This window comes from Dermacentor albipictus, chromosome 5, assembly GCF_038994185.2.
Source record: "Dermacentor albipictus isolate Rhodes 1998 colony chromosome 5, USDA_Dalb.pri_finalv2, whole genome shotgun sequence".
Taxonomy (NCBI): Eukaryota; Metazoa; Arthropoda; class Arachnida; order Ixodida; family Ixodidae; genus Dermacentor; species Dermacentor albipictus.
The window spans coordinates 8,876,769-8,888,808 of NC_091825.1; the positions used below are offsets into that span (position 1 = coordinate 8,876,769).

At 50.0% G+C, this 12,040-nt stretch overlaps 1 protein-coding gene across 9 annotated transcripts in view; it reads left to right on the top strand.

Moving 5' to 3' along the window:
• The window catches only part of tefu (Serine/threonine-protein kinase tefu), a 1,084,056-nt gene that overhangs the window by 216,078 nt on the left and 855,938 nt on the right, over positions 1-12,040 (top strand). For all 9 annotated transcript variants that reach the window (XM_070538252.1, XM_070538256.1, XM_070538258.1 and 6 more), the window contains one exon: positions 11,868-11,981. In XM_070538252.1, the coding sequence (XP_070394353.1) occupies positions 11,868-11,981 (114 nt within the window). The remainder of the gene's footprint in view (positions 1-11,867; positions 11,982-12,040) is intronic.

Below are 12,040 nucleotides of genomic sequence, written 5' to 3' on the forward strand. Positions count from 1 at the left end.
CCGCTCTTTGAAAATATCCCAGCTGGAAAGCTCCATCTCATGGGTGCGAAACCAGACACATGGTGTTCCGTCCAGATAAAAGATCACATTGGCAAGCACGATGGTAGAGTCCTAGTGGTGGCTTTGGCTAACACGCTCATACATGCTGAGCCAGTCGTCGACGTCAACGTCATTTTGGGCAGAGAATGTCCCAGGATAACGGAAACTAGGAACCGTAACATACATTGTGGTTGGCGCCGCAGGCGTAGGTGGCGACGGGGTGGTTCCATGAGAAGCCATGGCTGAGAAGATGACGGTGCGGCCGCTTCGGAGCTCCGTGGCAAGGACAGGGAATGGTCCACCTCCACCACAATGTTACGCTAAGGACGAGTCAGTAAGACGACCAACTATATACAGGTTATATTTATAACAGCAGTTGCAGCACTGACCAGTTAGATTCACAGCATGAGACCAGTTCGTTCTTCCTCCTCTTTTCTCGAGAGATGGCGCCCACGCGTCTCGTTCAAACAATCAAATACCACACGAGTGTAGCAATATATTGTAAATATAGTCTTTATATACTCACAGCATTCCCATAACATATTGGTGGGAGGTGCGGAGTACCACGGCTGGAAACGGAGCTCCGTAGTGGACGTCGCATCACCGTCCGCACCATGAATGATGGTGAGCTTGTGGGATCAGTCGTTGCTGCCTCCAACGTCACCGTCGCCAGCTACATCGCTCTCACCCTCAGTTGTGGTTGTGCAACCCAAGTATCCTGGAACTTTCTGCAGGACCGATGGCGCTGACGTTGAAGAGTGGGTGGCCATGTACGAACGCATGAGTGGAATCAACAAATGGGACTAATGCTAGCTAACCTGTTGTCCTACCTAAGAGGCACGGCAAAGGCCTGGTACGAAAACCACAAAGAGGAGCTAACCAGCTGGGACCAATGCAAAGAGATGTTGACAGAGTTGTTTGGCAAACCAGCCGCCTGTAAAATTTCGAAAAGCAGGAACTGGCCCCCCGTGCCCAATCCTTCATGGAGTCCTATGTCTCGTACATCCAGGACGTGATGGCACTTTGTCGTAAAGCCGATCACGACATGACAAAAGCTGAGAAGGTCGGGCATGTACTTAAAGGGATAGTGAATTAGAAATTTGTCGCTGAGATTTCTGTCTCCAGTGATAGCTGTCGCACCGAGAGCGACCAAAACAACACTCTTTCTGAGGAGAAGTGAGCGAAAAGTAATTATTTTAGTGAATATTTGTCAAATCACAGCACCTACCGGCCTCCTCCGAAAGCTCCGGCAAAACCAGATATCACGTCACGCTTACCCACCTCGAGGCCCATTGCGAGCGATCGTCCACACTGAGCGCGCGAAAGGGCGAGTTGAGGTTTGCAGCAATGCGCTTTCTTTGTTCGACCGTGCTATTTGCACCGCTTCCTCGTGGGAGCTGTTTGAAAACCTCGTCTTTCATCTCGTTGATTTGTGGTTTGATGTGTGGAGCAGCCGTGTCAACGCCGCAGAATGCCGAGGGTCTGCTGTGCGCATGTGAAAACGGCAAGCAGCGATAGTCTTTTTCTCGCGTACCTCTCATGAATGCTTCTCCCGTGAACCGCTGCCTTGTTCACGCTATAGTTATGCGCACAGGTGCCGTTTGACCGTAATTTGTCATTTGTATGACGTTCTGAGCCAGATGTTTGGCCAATTCTGCCAGAATGACTCGAAATCCGCATCTTCTGAAGCGACGGCTGACGAAAAAAAAATTCTCCGACATGAGACTGGTGGCGCCATCTCGTTTGCACCAAGGGAAAGAGTGCTCAGCTGCGATGAAACAATGGGACGCTGAAACCGCTGCGCATGCACTCGTTCATTCCGTGAATAACAAGACGCTCCCTGCTTACAGAGGTGCATTTCAGTCACTGCACATGCCTAACTTCAATCATCACCCACTGCTTCATCGCATCTATTCTCAATAACAGCTACTTGCGCGCATCAAGCACCTGCCGCGCGAGAGTCGGCAGCCGACTGTTATGCTTACGCCGCCGGCCACACCTGCGCCGATGGTGTAGTTATAGGGCGGTCTACACTCGTCAATATCTTCAATGATTTCTACGTTATTTTTTTTTTTGTACAGTGTGTACTCACGGCACCTGTATTGTGCATTGGTAGCTTTCATGTTTTACGCGCTAGCAGCTACCCATAACATATACAACCAAGCGGGCGGAGCAAGCCGCTTTGCGCTGAACGCAGGGTAATTTCCTTACGTCGCCTGACATTACATAGCCTGAGGCATAAGTGTCCTTGCTCTGTTGAAACCAGACATGGCAAAGCGTTTGCGTGAGTCAATCACGCTGGGTGCACCGCCACGGATGCAACACTGTCAATGAGACATGCGCCTCTCGTCTCGCTAACTCATTCGTGACAGGTGCGAGCTTGCGATCCGAGTCGCAGGAATCATGTTTATATCTGGTTTGCACTTATGATGCCGCCCCTGATCTCTCGAGGCGAAGGCTGTAGAGGTTGAAGGACGGACTCCGGGATGAAAAAACAAACTTGGGAGTATTTATTTTACATTTTATACGGGGTGGCGAGCGACAAGTAACATTCGTACAGTCATTACGGGCCGGCAGCAACTCGGACGCTGCGGCCCGCGGCAAGAAGTTCGAGAGAGGTGAATCGGGGAATCAGGGAATGTTCTGGTCTCTCTGGAATCCTTCTTATAAACCCTTCGAGCACTGGAAGTCACGTCATGTTTGACCAATCGGAGAGTCCGCTCAGATGACGCCACTTTCAGCCAATGGTTGGCACCCGTATAGCGTTGTCACACCCGGCGGCTCTCTGCGGTCTTGCCTCGCAGTGGTGCAATGCGCTTCTTTAAAGGAGGAGAAGGGAAGGGGCGATCATGCTCCATTGTCCGAGGGTTCACCTGCTCCCGGTGCTACGGCCCCTCAGCGGTAGCAATTGTCTTCTTCAAAGGTGATGAAGAGGTACGCTTGGACCTTCCCGGCACGTCTGGCTGTCACGGTGCATTACCGCCGTCTTGGTTTGCACCTGTCTTGTGGCCTTCAACTTGTTTGCCTGGGTGCTCCTCTGGAATGTGCTTTCCTGCTTCTGCATTCCTCAATTAGCTGCGCTGCGTTTCGAAGTGGTTTGGGGAACTCGAAGTAATCGCAGGAAACAGCTCCATATCTAACAGCTTGTCCTCGCCCCGGTTGTTCTGAATGGCTGGTGAACTCAATTCGCTGGCCATGAGGAACGCTGAAAGAAGCTGCAGGGTACTGGGGTCGAGCCTCGTTTGACAACCCTCGGGATCCTGGGCCCTGGAGAACATACGTCAAACAAACCAAACAACACAGCGCTGCACCACGCGTAAGCGCAGGCTCTTCACCCCTGACTCGCCAGGCTATTACTGAGTCAAAATCAACCCTGATCTTTTAGTTCTCCAATTTTGACAAAACAGTTGTAACCACCCTTCCAAACAGCCATCCATTTCTCCTCGAATGCCGACAAGACCAGAGTACTATTGTTGTTGCAAAACAAAAGGGTCGTTGACGATGCAAACAACAAATGAAAACAGCCGAACATAACTTAAGTGGCCGAACTACACGAACAGCATGTTTCCAATCTATCGCAGTGGCGTACTTATTGCACGTAATGGTGCCACTGAACAATCTGGTCAACCTCACAAGTACGTAATCACAAGCGCGCTAGCCTTGTGGTCACTATTCAGAACGCATACTTGTGTCATAGGCAAACTTTTCATTTACGCTTACTCACGTTTCTCCCTGAAAGTCCTACAGGACACGTGACATAAACGAACAATTAAACTTGTGGGACTTACACACTCCGCAGAACTCTTAAAATAATGCGTATTTTAATAACTTGTTCCACGCGTACTTATCAGAGAAGTCAGAATACGGCTGCCCTCCACACACACTAGCAACCCAGTCATAAAGTCTGCTTCCTTCTGTCCACACAGGACACGTGCTAATGGAACTAAGAACGCTTCTCCGTGCAAATCATGCACTCACTGAAAATCTACGCGCTTAGCCTTAGAAAATTCAAAAACACTTAAAAAGAAAGAAGGTTAAATAACACACGCGCTTTACCATAGGCCTTTCGACGATAACCTTGACCTTCAGGTTACTCACACACACACAAAAAAAAGCCTATCTACTTATTAATCAGCATCTCGCGAGACTACATCTTTACCTAAAACGCATCTTTCAAATCTCGGAGCTTTCTCAAACCAAAACATAAACAAAGCTCATACCTTACACCTTGAAAGAAATCCTAGTCTCAAATTGCGAAATTTTCCGATGCTCAAAAATAAAACAAAATAACATGTTTTACTTCTACGGAAGCTCTCTTGGCCTCCCTTTCCAAACACTTATGTCTGACTCACTTTTGAGTCGTGCCCGGGGTGGGCGTGGTTTGAAAGTTACTCTGGCTATCCAGGGACAACAAAAGGGCTGACTCATTATCAGCTCCCCCAAGACGTTACGGTCTCCTGCCAATTTGCGTCCTGGCGCCCCGCTTTCAACACAAGCTCGATTGACCGCGTCGCTACTCCCCACCTGGTCTCGTCCTGCCACCTTGCGTTTCTTCGAACTGCACGCTGAGCTGTGAAAAGAACTACGGAATGACGAGGAGATTAACTGCCCCGTGCCCTTTGTCCGCGTCCGTGCAGAACATGCTTCGCGGTCCCCCTTTGACCTGTGGCTCGCTCGTTTTGGATGCGTCAACATCGTCCGTGACGACCGCACCTTTTTCCTCGCGCCCTGCCCATTTGGGTTTCTCGCCATCTTTGGCGGCGCGACATTAGTTACCGTCTTTCGGTCTTTACCGCGCTTCTTTTTACGGCGCTTTCTCTTCGCACTCACTTTCATGTCGCCTTCTCGTGCCTCGTGCTGGCCGGTACACATTTCGTCGGCCCGGATCGGTCTCTTACCCGTACAGTCTGAGTGATTCTCACTTAAATCAACACACTCTCTGCCTCGACTGGCGGACAGCCCAACCGACTCTGGCACAATGCAGCAGGGTTTACTCGAGTTAGACAACTCGCACTCTTGCGAACTGCCCTCTACTACATTGTCCAGCTCACGCTGTGCATAGGCACACAGCCCGTCGGTATCGATCGCTGTCTCACGCGTACAGTCCGAATGATTAACAACTGAATCATCCCTATCTAGGCCATCTAGACTGGCGGAGAGCCGCACCGATCCCTGAGCAATGCAGTTGTAATTTCTTGAGCTACGCAGCTCGCAATCCTGAGAATTACCCTCAACTGCATCGCTCAGCTCGCACTTCACTTCTGCACGCACATCTGGCTCTACATGGGTGCTCGCTTCTGTCGGGTCAGAAGTACCCTTTCCTTCGCTAGCAACCTCGCTAACATTACCAGCGACGCACACGCGCGGTAACTGTGCCAATAACTCATCACAATGCTGTATCTCTTTGATCAGTGCTGCCTTCTCTCTCTCATACTTTTGCTCACGCTCAAGCTTACGTTCCTGATACTCGTGTTCGCGTTCATTCTCACGTTCGTGATGCTCACACCCAAGAGTAAGTTCTTGAAGCTCATGCTTCCATTCATTCTCGCGTTCTTCACGCTTACGCTCACTCCTAAGTTCACGACGCTCTCGCGCACGTACACGACGCTCTTGCTCCCGTGGCTCCTGTATCACCTCCCAAGCAAGCTCAATGCTTTTCTCATCATTGCCACTATCTTCAATCGCCTTTATGATAGCTGGCGTTTTCATCCGTTCGTCCGCCTCAACTCCCGAATCGTCGCACACCAACAAGTCTAACCTCGTCAACCTTCTAAGATCCATGGCAGCTGCCCCGACAGGTGGTTAAAACTGTTTTCCTTAATTAATTTGTGCAAACACACAATGCGTCAAACTCCCGATCCCCAGAACTATCAAAATGGACACACAACATTTGAGTCTGGCGAACCATAAGGAAAAAAACCACGCGCTCACTTACGGTTGCAGCACCCTGCCATCCGGTTCATTCGTCCGCTGCTCCCGGTTTCTCCGGACTCCCTGGGTCCAAGGCTCGCTCCTTCTTCGCTACTCCCAGTTTCTTCGGACCTCTTTCGACGAAGGCTCTCTCTTCTTCGCTCTTCCCGGTTGCTTAGGATCTCTCTCGACGAAGGTTTATCCGTAGCGCTGCCACCAGCTGATGCATTTGGAGACGATCCTACCGCTGCCAACCAGATGTAGGGGTTGGAGAACGGACTTCGGGATGAAAACCAAAACTTGGGAGGGTTTATTTTACATTATGTACAGGGAGGTGAGAGTCATGTAACATTCATACAGTCATTACGGGCCGGCAGCAACTCGGACGCTGCGGCCCGCGGCAAGAAGTTCGAGAGAGGTGAATCAGGGAATCAGGGAATGTTCTGGTCTCTCTGGAATCCTTCTTATAAACCCTTCGAGCACTGGAAGTCACGTCATGTTTGACCAATCGGAGAGTCCGCTCACATGACGCCACTTTCAGCCAATGGTTGGCGCCCGTATCGCGTTGTCACACCCGGCGGCTCTCTGCGGTCTTGCCTCGCAGTGGTGCAATGCGCTTCTTTAAAGGAGGAGAAGGGAAGGGGCGATCATGCTCCATTGTCCGAGGGTTCACCTGCTCCCGGTGCTACGGCCCCTCAGCGGTAGCAATTGTCTTCTTCAAAGGTGATGAAGAGGTACGCTTGGACCTTCCCGGCACGTCTGGCTGTCACGGTGCATTACCGCCGTCTTGGTTTGCACCTGTCTTGTGGCCTTCAACTTGTTTGCCTGGGCGCTCCTCTGGAATGTGCTTTTCTGCTTCTGCATTCCTCAATTAGCTGCGCTGCGTTTCGAAGTGGTTTGGGGAACTCGAAGTAATCGCAGGAAAGAGCTCCATATCTAACAAGGCATGTACATGGAATGCACAGTGTAAACACCACTTTGCTGGTCCAGACTCCCTCGGCACAGCAGAGGGGGACTGCTGCGGCGGGTCGTCGTCAATTTCGCTTGACGACGCGGACGGATCGTAGGCATACGCCTTTATTGTTCGTGGTCAATCAGTAGGCCGCTCATCCAAGTCGGAGTCATAATCTCTGCTCATGCTATCATTCTCACTAGAACATTGCATTTTGCACTGCGCAGCGTGAGGAAAACAAAACTACGCAGCCGGCCAGTTCGCGCCGCGGCTGCTGAGGGTAGGTGTGACGTCAGATCAGCCGGCTTGTTGTCGGGAGCGCTTTGCGAGTGACGTGGTGGCCGCTCATAAAGCGTAAAAAAATAAAGCCATCCGCTCAAAAGTAGCCCGAATAATGGCTATATACTATAGCAATCGTGTCTTAGGAATGCAGCTGTGGGGCTTTCTCTATATTCTTCGATTTTTCTTCTGTATCCCTTTAAGGGCATTGCTGATGATGCCTTTAATCTGCTTATGTGCAAAAGCTGCTCTACAGCTGATGCTATCATTAAAAAGTGCCAACAATTCGAGCAGGCCAAAAGCCAACGCGTCTTGCACCCATTCGCCAGATTTCCCAATCCTGCCGCAACGTCAACCTGTGAAGATCAACCCGCAGAGCAGCATGCATCGCCATCAGAGGAGGTTATGTGAATCGTTCGATGTGAACTGGATGAGATAGCGCCTGCAGCCTTCTGTTCGCATAGCCCTGATGCTACCACTTCTTTCATTGCTCTTGTACAAGCCGTTGTCCACCAGGAACTTGAGAACATTGGTTTACATTTTGTATGTGCTGTTGCCAATCCTAGAGCTAACGTATGCCCTTCTACAGTGAAACCTCGTTAAACCGTAGTCGGCCGGAGCTCGGAAAAAGTACGTACTAAACGGTAGTACTGTTTAAGCGAAATAGCATGAGATCGCCCACTTATCTGTAGAAAACGGAACTCAGAGAGAGTGCGAGGAAAGGGGAAAAACATGCAGTATTTATTCACTTCGCGGGACGTAATTGTTATGTTCGTTTGATATCGCGGCGGCCTAGCACGACGACAGCGGCCTCAAACTTACTGAAGCTGCGTGCCAGCTTCTCAGCCAGCCCTCTTCCTCTCGGCAAACACTCGCACGGCAGATTCCTCGTTGGCGTTGCGTATTCTCCGTGCACGCGCGCAGTAGTGCTGCATAAGTCCCGGGGCGCCTTTATCATTGCCGGGTGCCGGAGTTCGGAGAACTTTCCGTTTGGAATAGTTACGTTATCGCGCCCCTGTTCTCCTTGCGACGATCGCATTCATGAGGCTGACGTAACGCGCAGCTTCTGCCACTGTCGGGCCTGAATAGCCCGTGCTGTCGCTTTCCGTGTCGTCCTCATCACTGTCGCTAGTTGACACTTCGGCAACAACGGCGGCAACGATGGTGAAAAGTCGAACCTCGTAGCCGACATCTCTTCGCGGTCGCAGCAGCGCTGCCGAGCAACTTCGCATTCCAAATGCCACACACTGTAGTCAACAGCAGATCCATATCGCGGGCCAGCGCCGACTTCTTCGTGTCACGTTCGGTAGCACGGACGATGTCTACCTTTTCTTCTATGCTGAGCACCCGGCGTCTTTTTTATCCTAGCTTCGGCATGACGCGAGTCCTCGCTTGCACGACGCCACAACGCTCTCCGGCACGGCGTCCATGCGGCGTCGAAATGATGTTGATGCGGCTTCACGTGCAAACGCACAGGGCGCTTGGAGGCCGTTGTACCGATCTCTGAGGCTTGTTGTTCTGCCGGGCCGCCCGATGGAGACGACGCACCGCCGTGTTTGCGCGACGAAAAGTGGAAACGCTACGTTTTAACCGATGCGTACGCAATAAGCTGGTACGGTTTATGCGGATACAAAATACATTATGTTCAATGGCCGCCGAGTCGGGGAATTGACTTTACTACTTTTAAACCGAAACTACTGTTTAAGCGGGTACGGTTTAACGAGGTTTCACTGTACTATTTTCGCTCCACCCCGACACTTCTCTCCGCGTTATTGTAACCTGACTGAGTGGAGAACTGTGGACGACCAGCTGATCTGTTTCACCTGTCGCCGCGTTGGTCATGTTGCGCAATACTGTCACAATTCGTGGCCCTCAACACCTCGCATGCCGACCTACCTGAGCCGTTTTGATGCAAATGCCCACAATGTTTCGTCCACCGCAGAGTCTAAACAGCGCCGACAACTCTGCTAGGAACACATGGTACAGTCGCTCACCATTTCCGCACGGACACTAGTCTCGTTCACCACAAACATGTCGTACATCTCCTATGGCGACGTCCCCTGTGGCGTTTGGCCGCGCCCTTTAGGAAAACTAGGAAATGCAGCGCTCAGAGGTGGTGCTGCATTGCCGACTACTGCAGCAAATCCTCTGTTTGTGCCCACAAGGACGAGCTAATAGATGTTAAAATAGATGACGAACCTGTCCAAGCACTCGTCGACACTGGAGCCCACGTATCTGTGATGAGTGCTTGCCTATGTAGACGTTTAAAGAAGGTCCTCACCCCAGGAGCTGCCCAAGTGCTCCGTGTTCCCACTGGCTTCTGTGCTCCCACTGCGAAGCCAAACTGGCTTTGTGGGTACCTAAATAAATAAATATACAAGGCTATCAGTGTACTGCTTGTATGTGCCCTTACTGGATCATATTTAATGAAATATGCGATAATCAGAGCAGCGATGATGCACAAATCGGCAATTAGACAAAGCTGAATATAATGCACACTGTGTGTCGATTTACTCGTGTAAGCACAATTTTGAGTCGGTCCCCATAAATGCGGTGCATTACCAGCTATAATACAAATATATGACATCGCCGGTCAACGTGGTAAATTGAAAGCACTAGGATCCCGCGTTTCATTTTAACATGCCGGCTAAGATGGAAACTTCAAGATCCGTTACGGTCTACACTCCATTGATAGCGCAGGAACATCATCTGGTCGAAAAACAGCCAGATGATGTCGTCCTGAACGTCGTCTGGCATGGCGCGGCTCTTTTCTTTCTGAAGCGTATTTCCAGGCACCGAAATTTATTCCCCGAGGACTTCCATCACTTCTGTAGCGCTGTGATAATGTCATCTGCACAAATGGAAATGCGTTTTTGACATCGGCGAGCTGGCTGATAAGAGAGGCAGCTTATACCGGTTCCACACAGGCTTTCGATCGCGATAGAGTGCGATCAAATTTCTCGATCATGATCGGTTCTATGCAAATTGCGCAGTACAGGCAATCGTGATCACAAAATCTGATCCCGATCTGGCTCGATCGCAATTGAAACTGCTCCGGTGTGACGCCCGTATAAAATTCCGAGCACTCACCTGTTATGGCAGTGTTGGGAATGACTATCCACGAGCACTTCTTCATGTGCTCGTTCTTGTGGCGCTTGTATTTCGCCTGCCACTGAAGCGCAGGTCTATTCATTCAGCGCTTCATTGTTGATCGCCTGCATAGCCTGTGTGGTCTAGTGACACGAAACCATCAGCGACTCCCAGCGTCTCCGCACGATTCTGAAACTTCAACAATCTTTCTGAACCGCTGGAAGTGTACATTCAGGCCATGTGATGTAGATACACAAGCTGCCACTTCCGTCACGTATGCTCAATATGACGCCCAAGATCAAGACCTCCCTGACACATGCGATGCGATGCTGCGAGTCTCCCCTGTCTAGATGCGTAGGAGAGGGGCGCGCGGCATCGCAGACGCGACGCGTAGCCAGGCGTGAACGATTAGCCGCATTTGGTTAGGCGTTTAGTTTTAATCGTTTCTTGGGATAAATGGTTTTTAATATGTTTGTACAGTGTTCCTATCTGTCTCTAGATAGCTGAAATTCGTGACAAGCTCACAAATGGCTCTTGATATGACCCATACTTACTTTTTGCAGAGGACTTGTCATTGAACCAGCTGTAAAATCTAGAGCTGCAAAATGGTGGAAGTTGCTTTAGCTAGTGATTAGCATAGTGTTTTATTGTAGTATGGCAATAAATCCCTTTTACCATTGTCTTTTTCCTGGCATATTTCTATACCAGGAAAATCTGGTTATAACAATTATCGATTATAACTGTACAACTTTCGTGGTGTTTTAATGTTCTGTGTGTATATTGTTTCATGTTTGCCAACAGGCAATCAGAGGTACAAACAAATGCTGGTTGCAAGGAAACAATATGTTACAATACAATGTTGTGGGTTTGTGCTACTCTCACGCGTCCTCTGATGTTGTATTCCTCGCATGGCTCTTACATCTCCTGTAATCCGGCTTCTTCCCGTAGCTAAGATCTGGCGGCCGTCGTCGTGGTTGCAAGATATTATGAGAGATGGCGTGAGTGTGGCACTGCTAACACTACTTAACAGCATAGTTAGTTGGGCGCGACAAGGACTAGGCTCTTCTGCTTTGGTTCAGGGTTGGCAAGCGACGCAGACGTTATGCACGTGCACCGATCCATGCTTCTGCGAGACTGTCTTGTGAGGCCTAGGAGCTGGGCACCGGAATGGACACACATGATTGTTCGAACACACCACCGTTCGTCTGACTGTATGTGTGAGTGACAAGGCATTGGAGTCCAGTATGGGGGCGAACTTGTTTGCCTGCTATCCAGTCGCATTGAGTCGGACTTCCTAGATTTGTCTAGGGAGTCCGACTTTTGCATTAGTGTATGAAAGGTATAATTGCCCATGTGATTATTTGCACTACTGTGTTGTCGTACCTTTGTCCTAAGAGCACATGTGAGACCCCCACAATGTGTACAACGAACATACTTTGGTGGAATTAAGCTTGGAACACTGCCAAACGGCACCCGAAACATTGGGTTTAATAAGGTGTTACATCTTTATATTGAGCCCAACTGTATAGGAATGTTGATTTCAAGGGTGGCAGCAGCCACTTGTGGATCACATGTTACAGTTATTTCTGTTGTGCAGGCTGGAGGTCCTTGCCTGTTACCTGTGGAAGTACCCGGAAACTGCTGGTCACATGTTGCCCAGCCTTCAAAAGCTGCTGGAATTTCTCACGCAGTGCTACTCATCCTGTAAGCTGTAAGTGATCTGCCTGAGAATGGTTGGGATTTGGTTTTGGTGGATTACAAGGGTACACC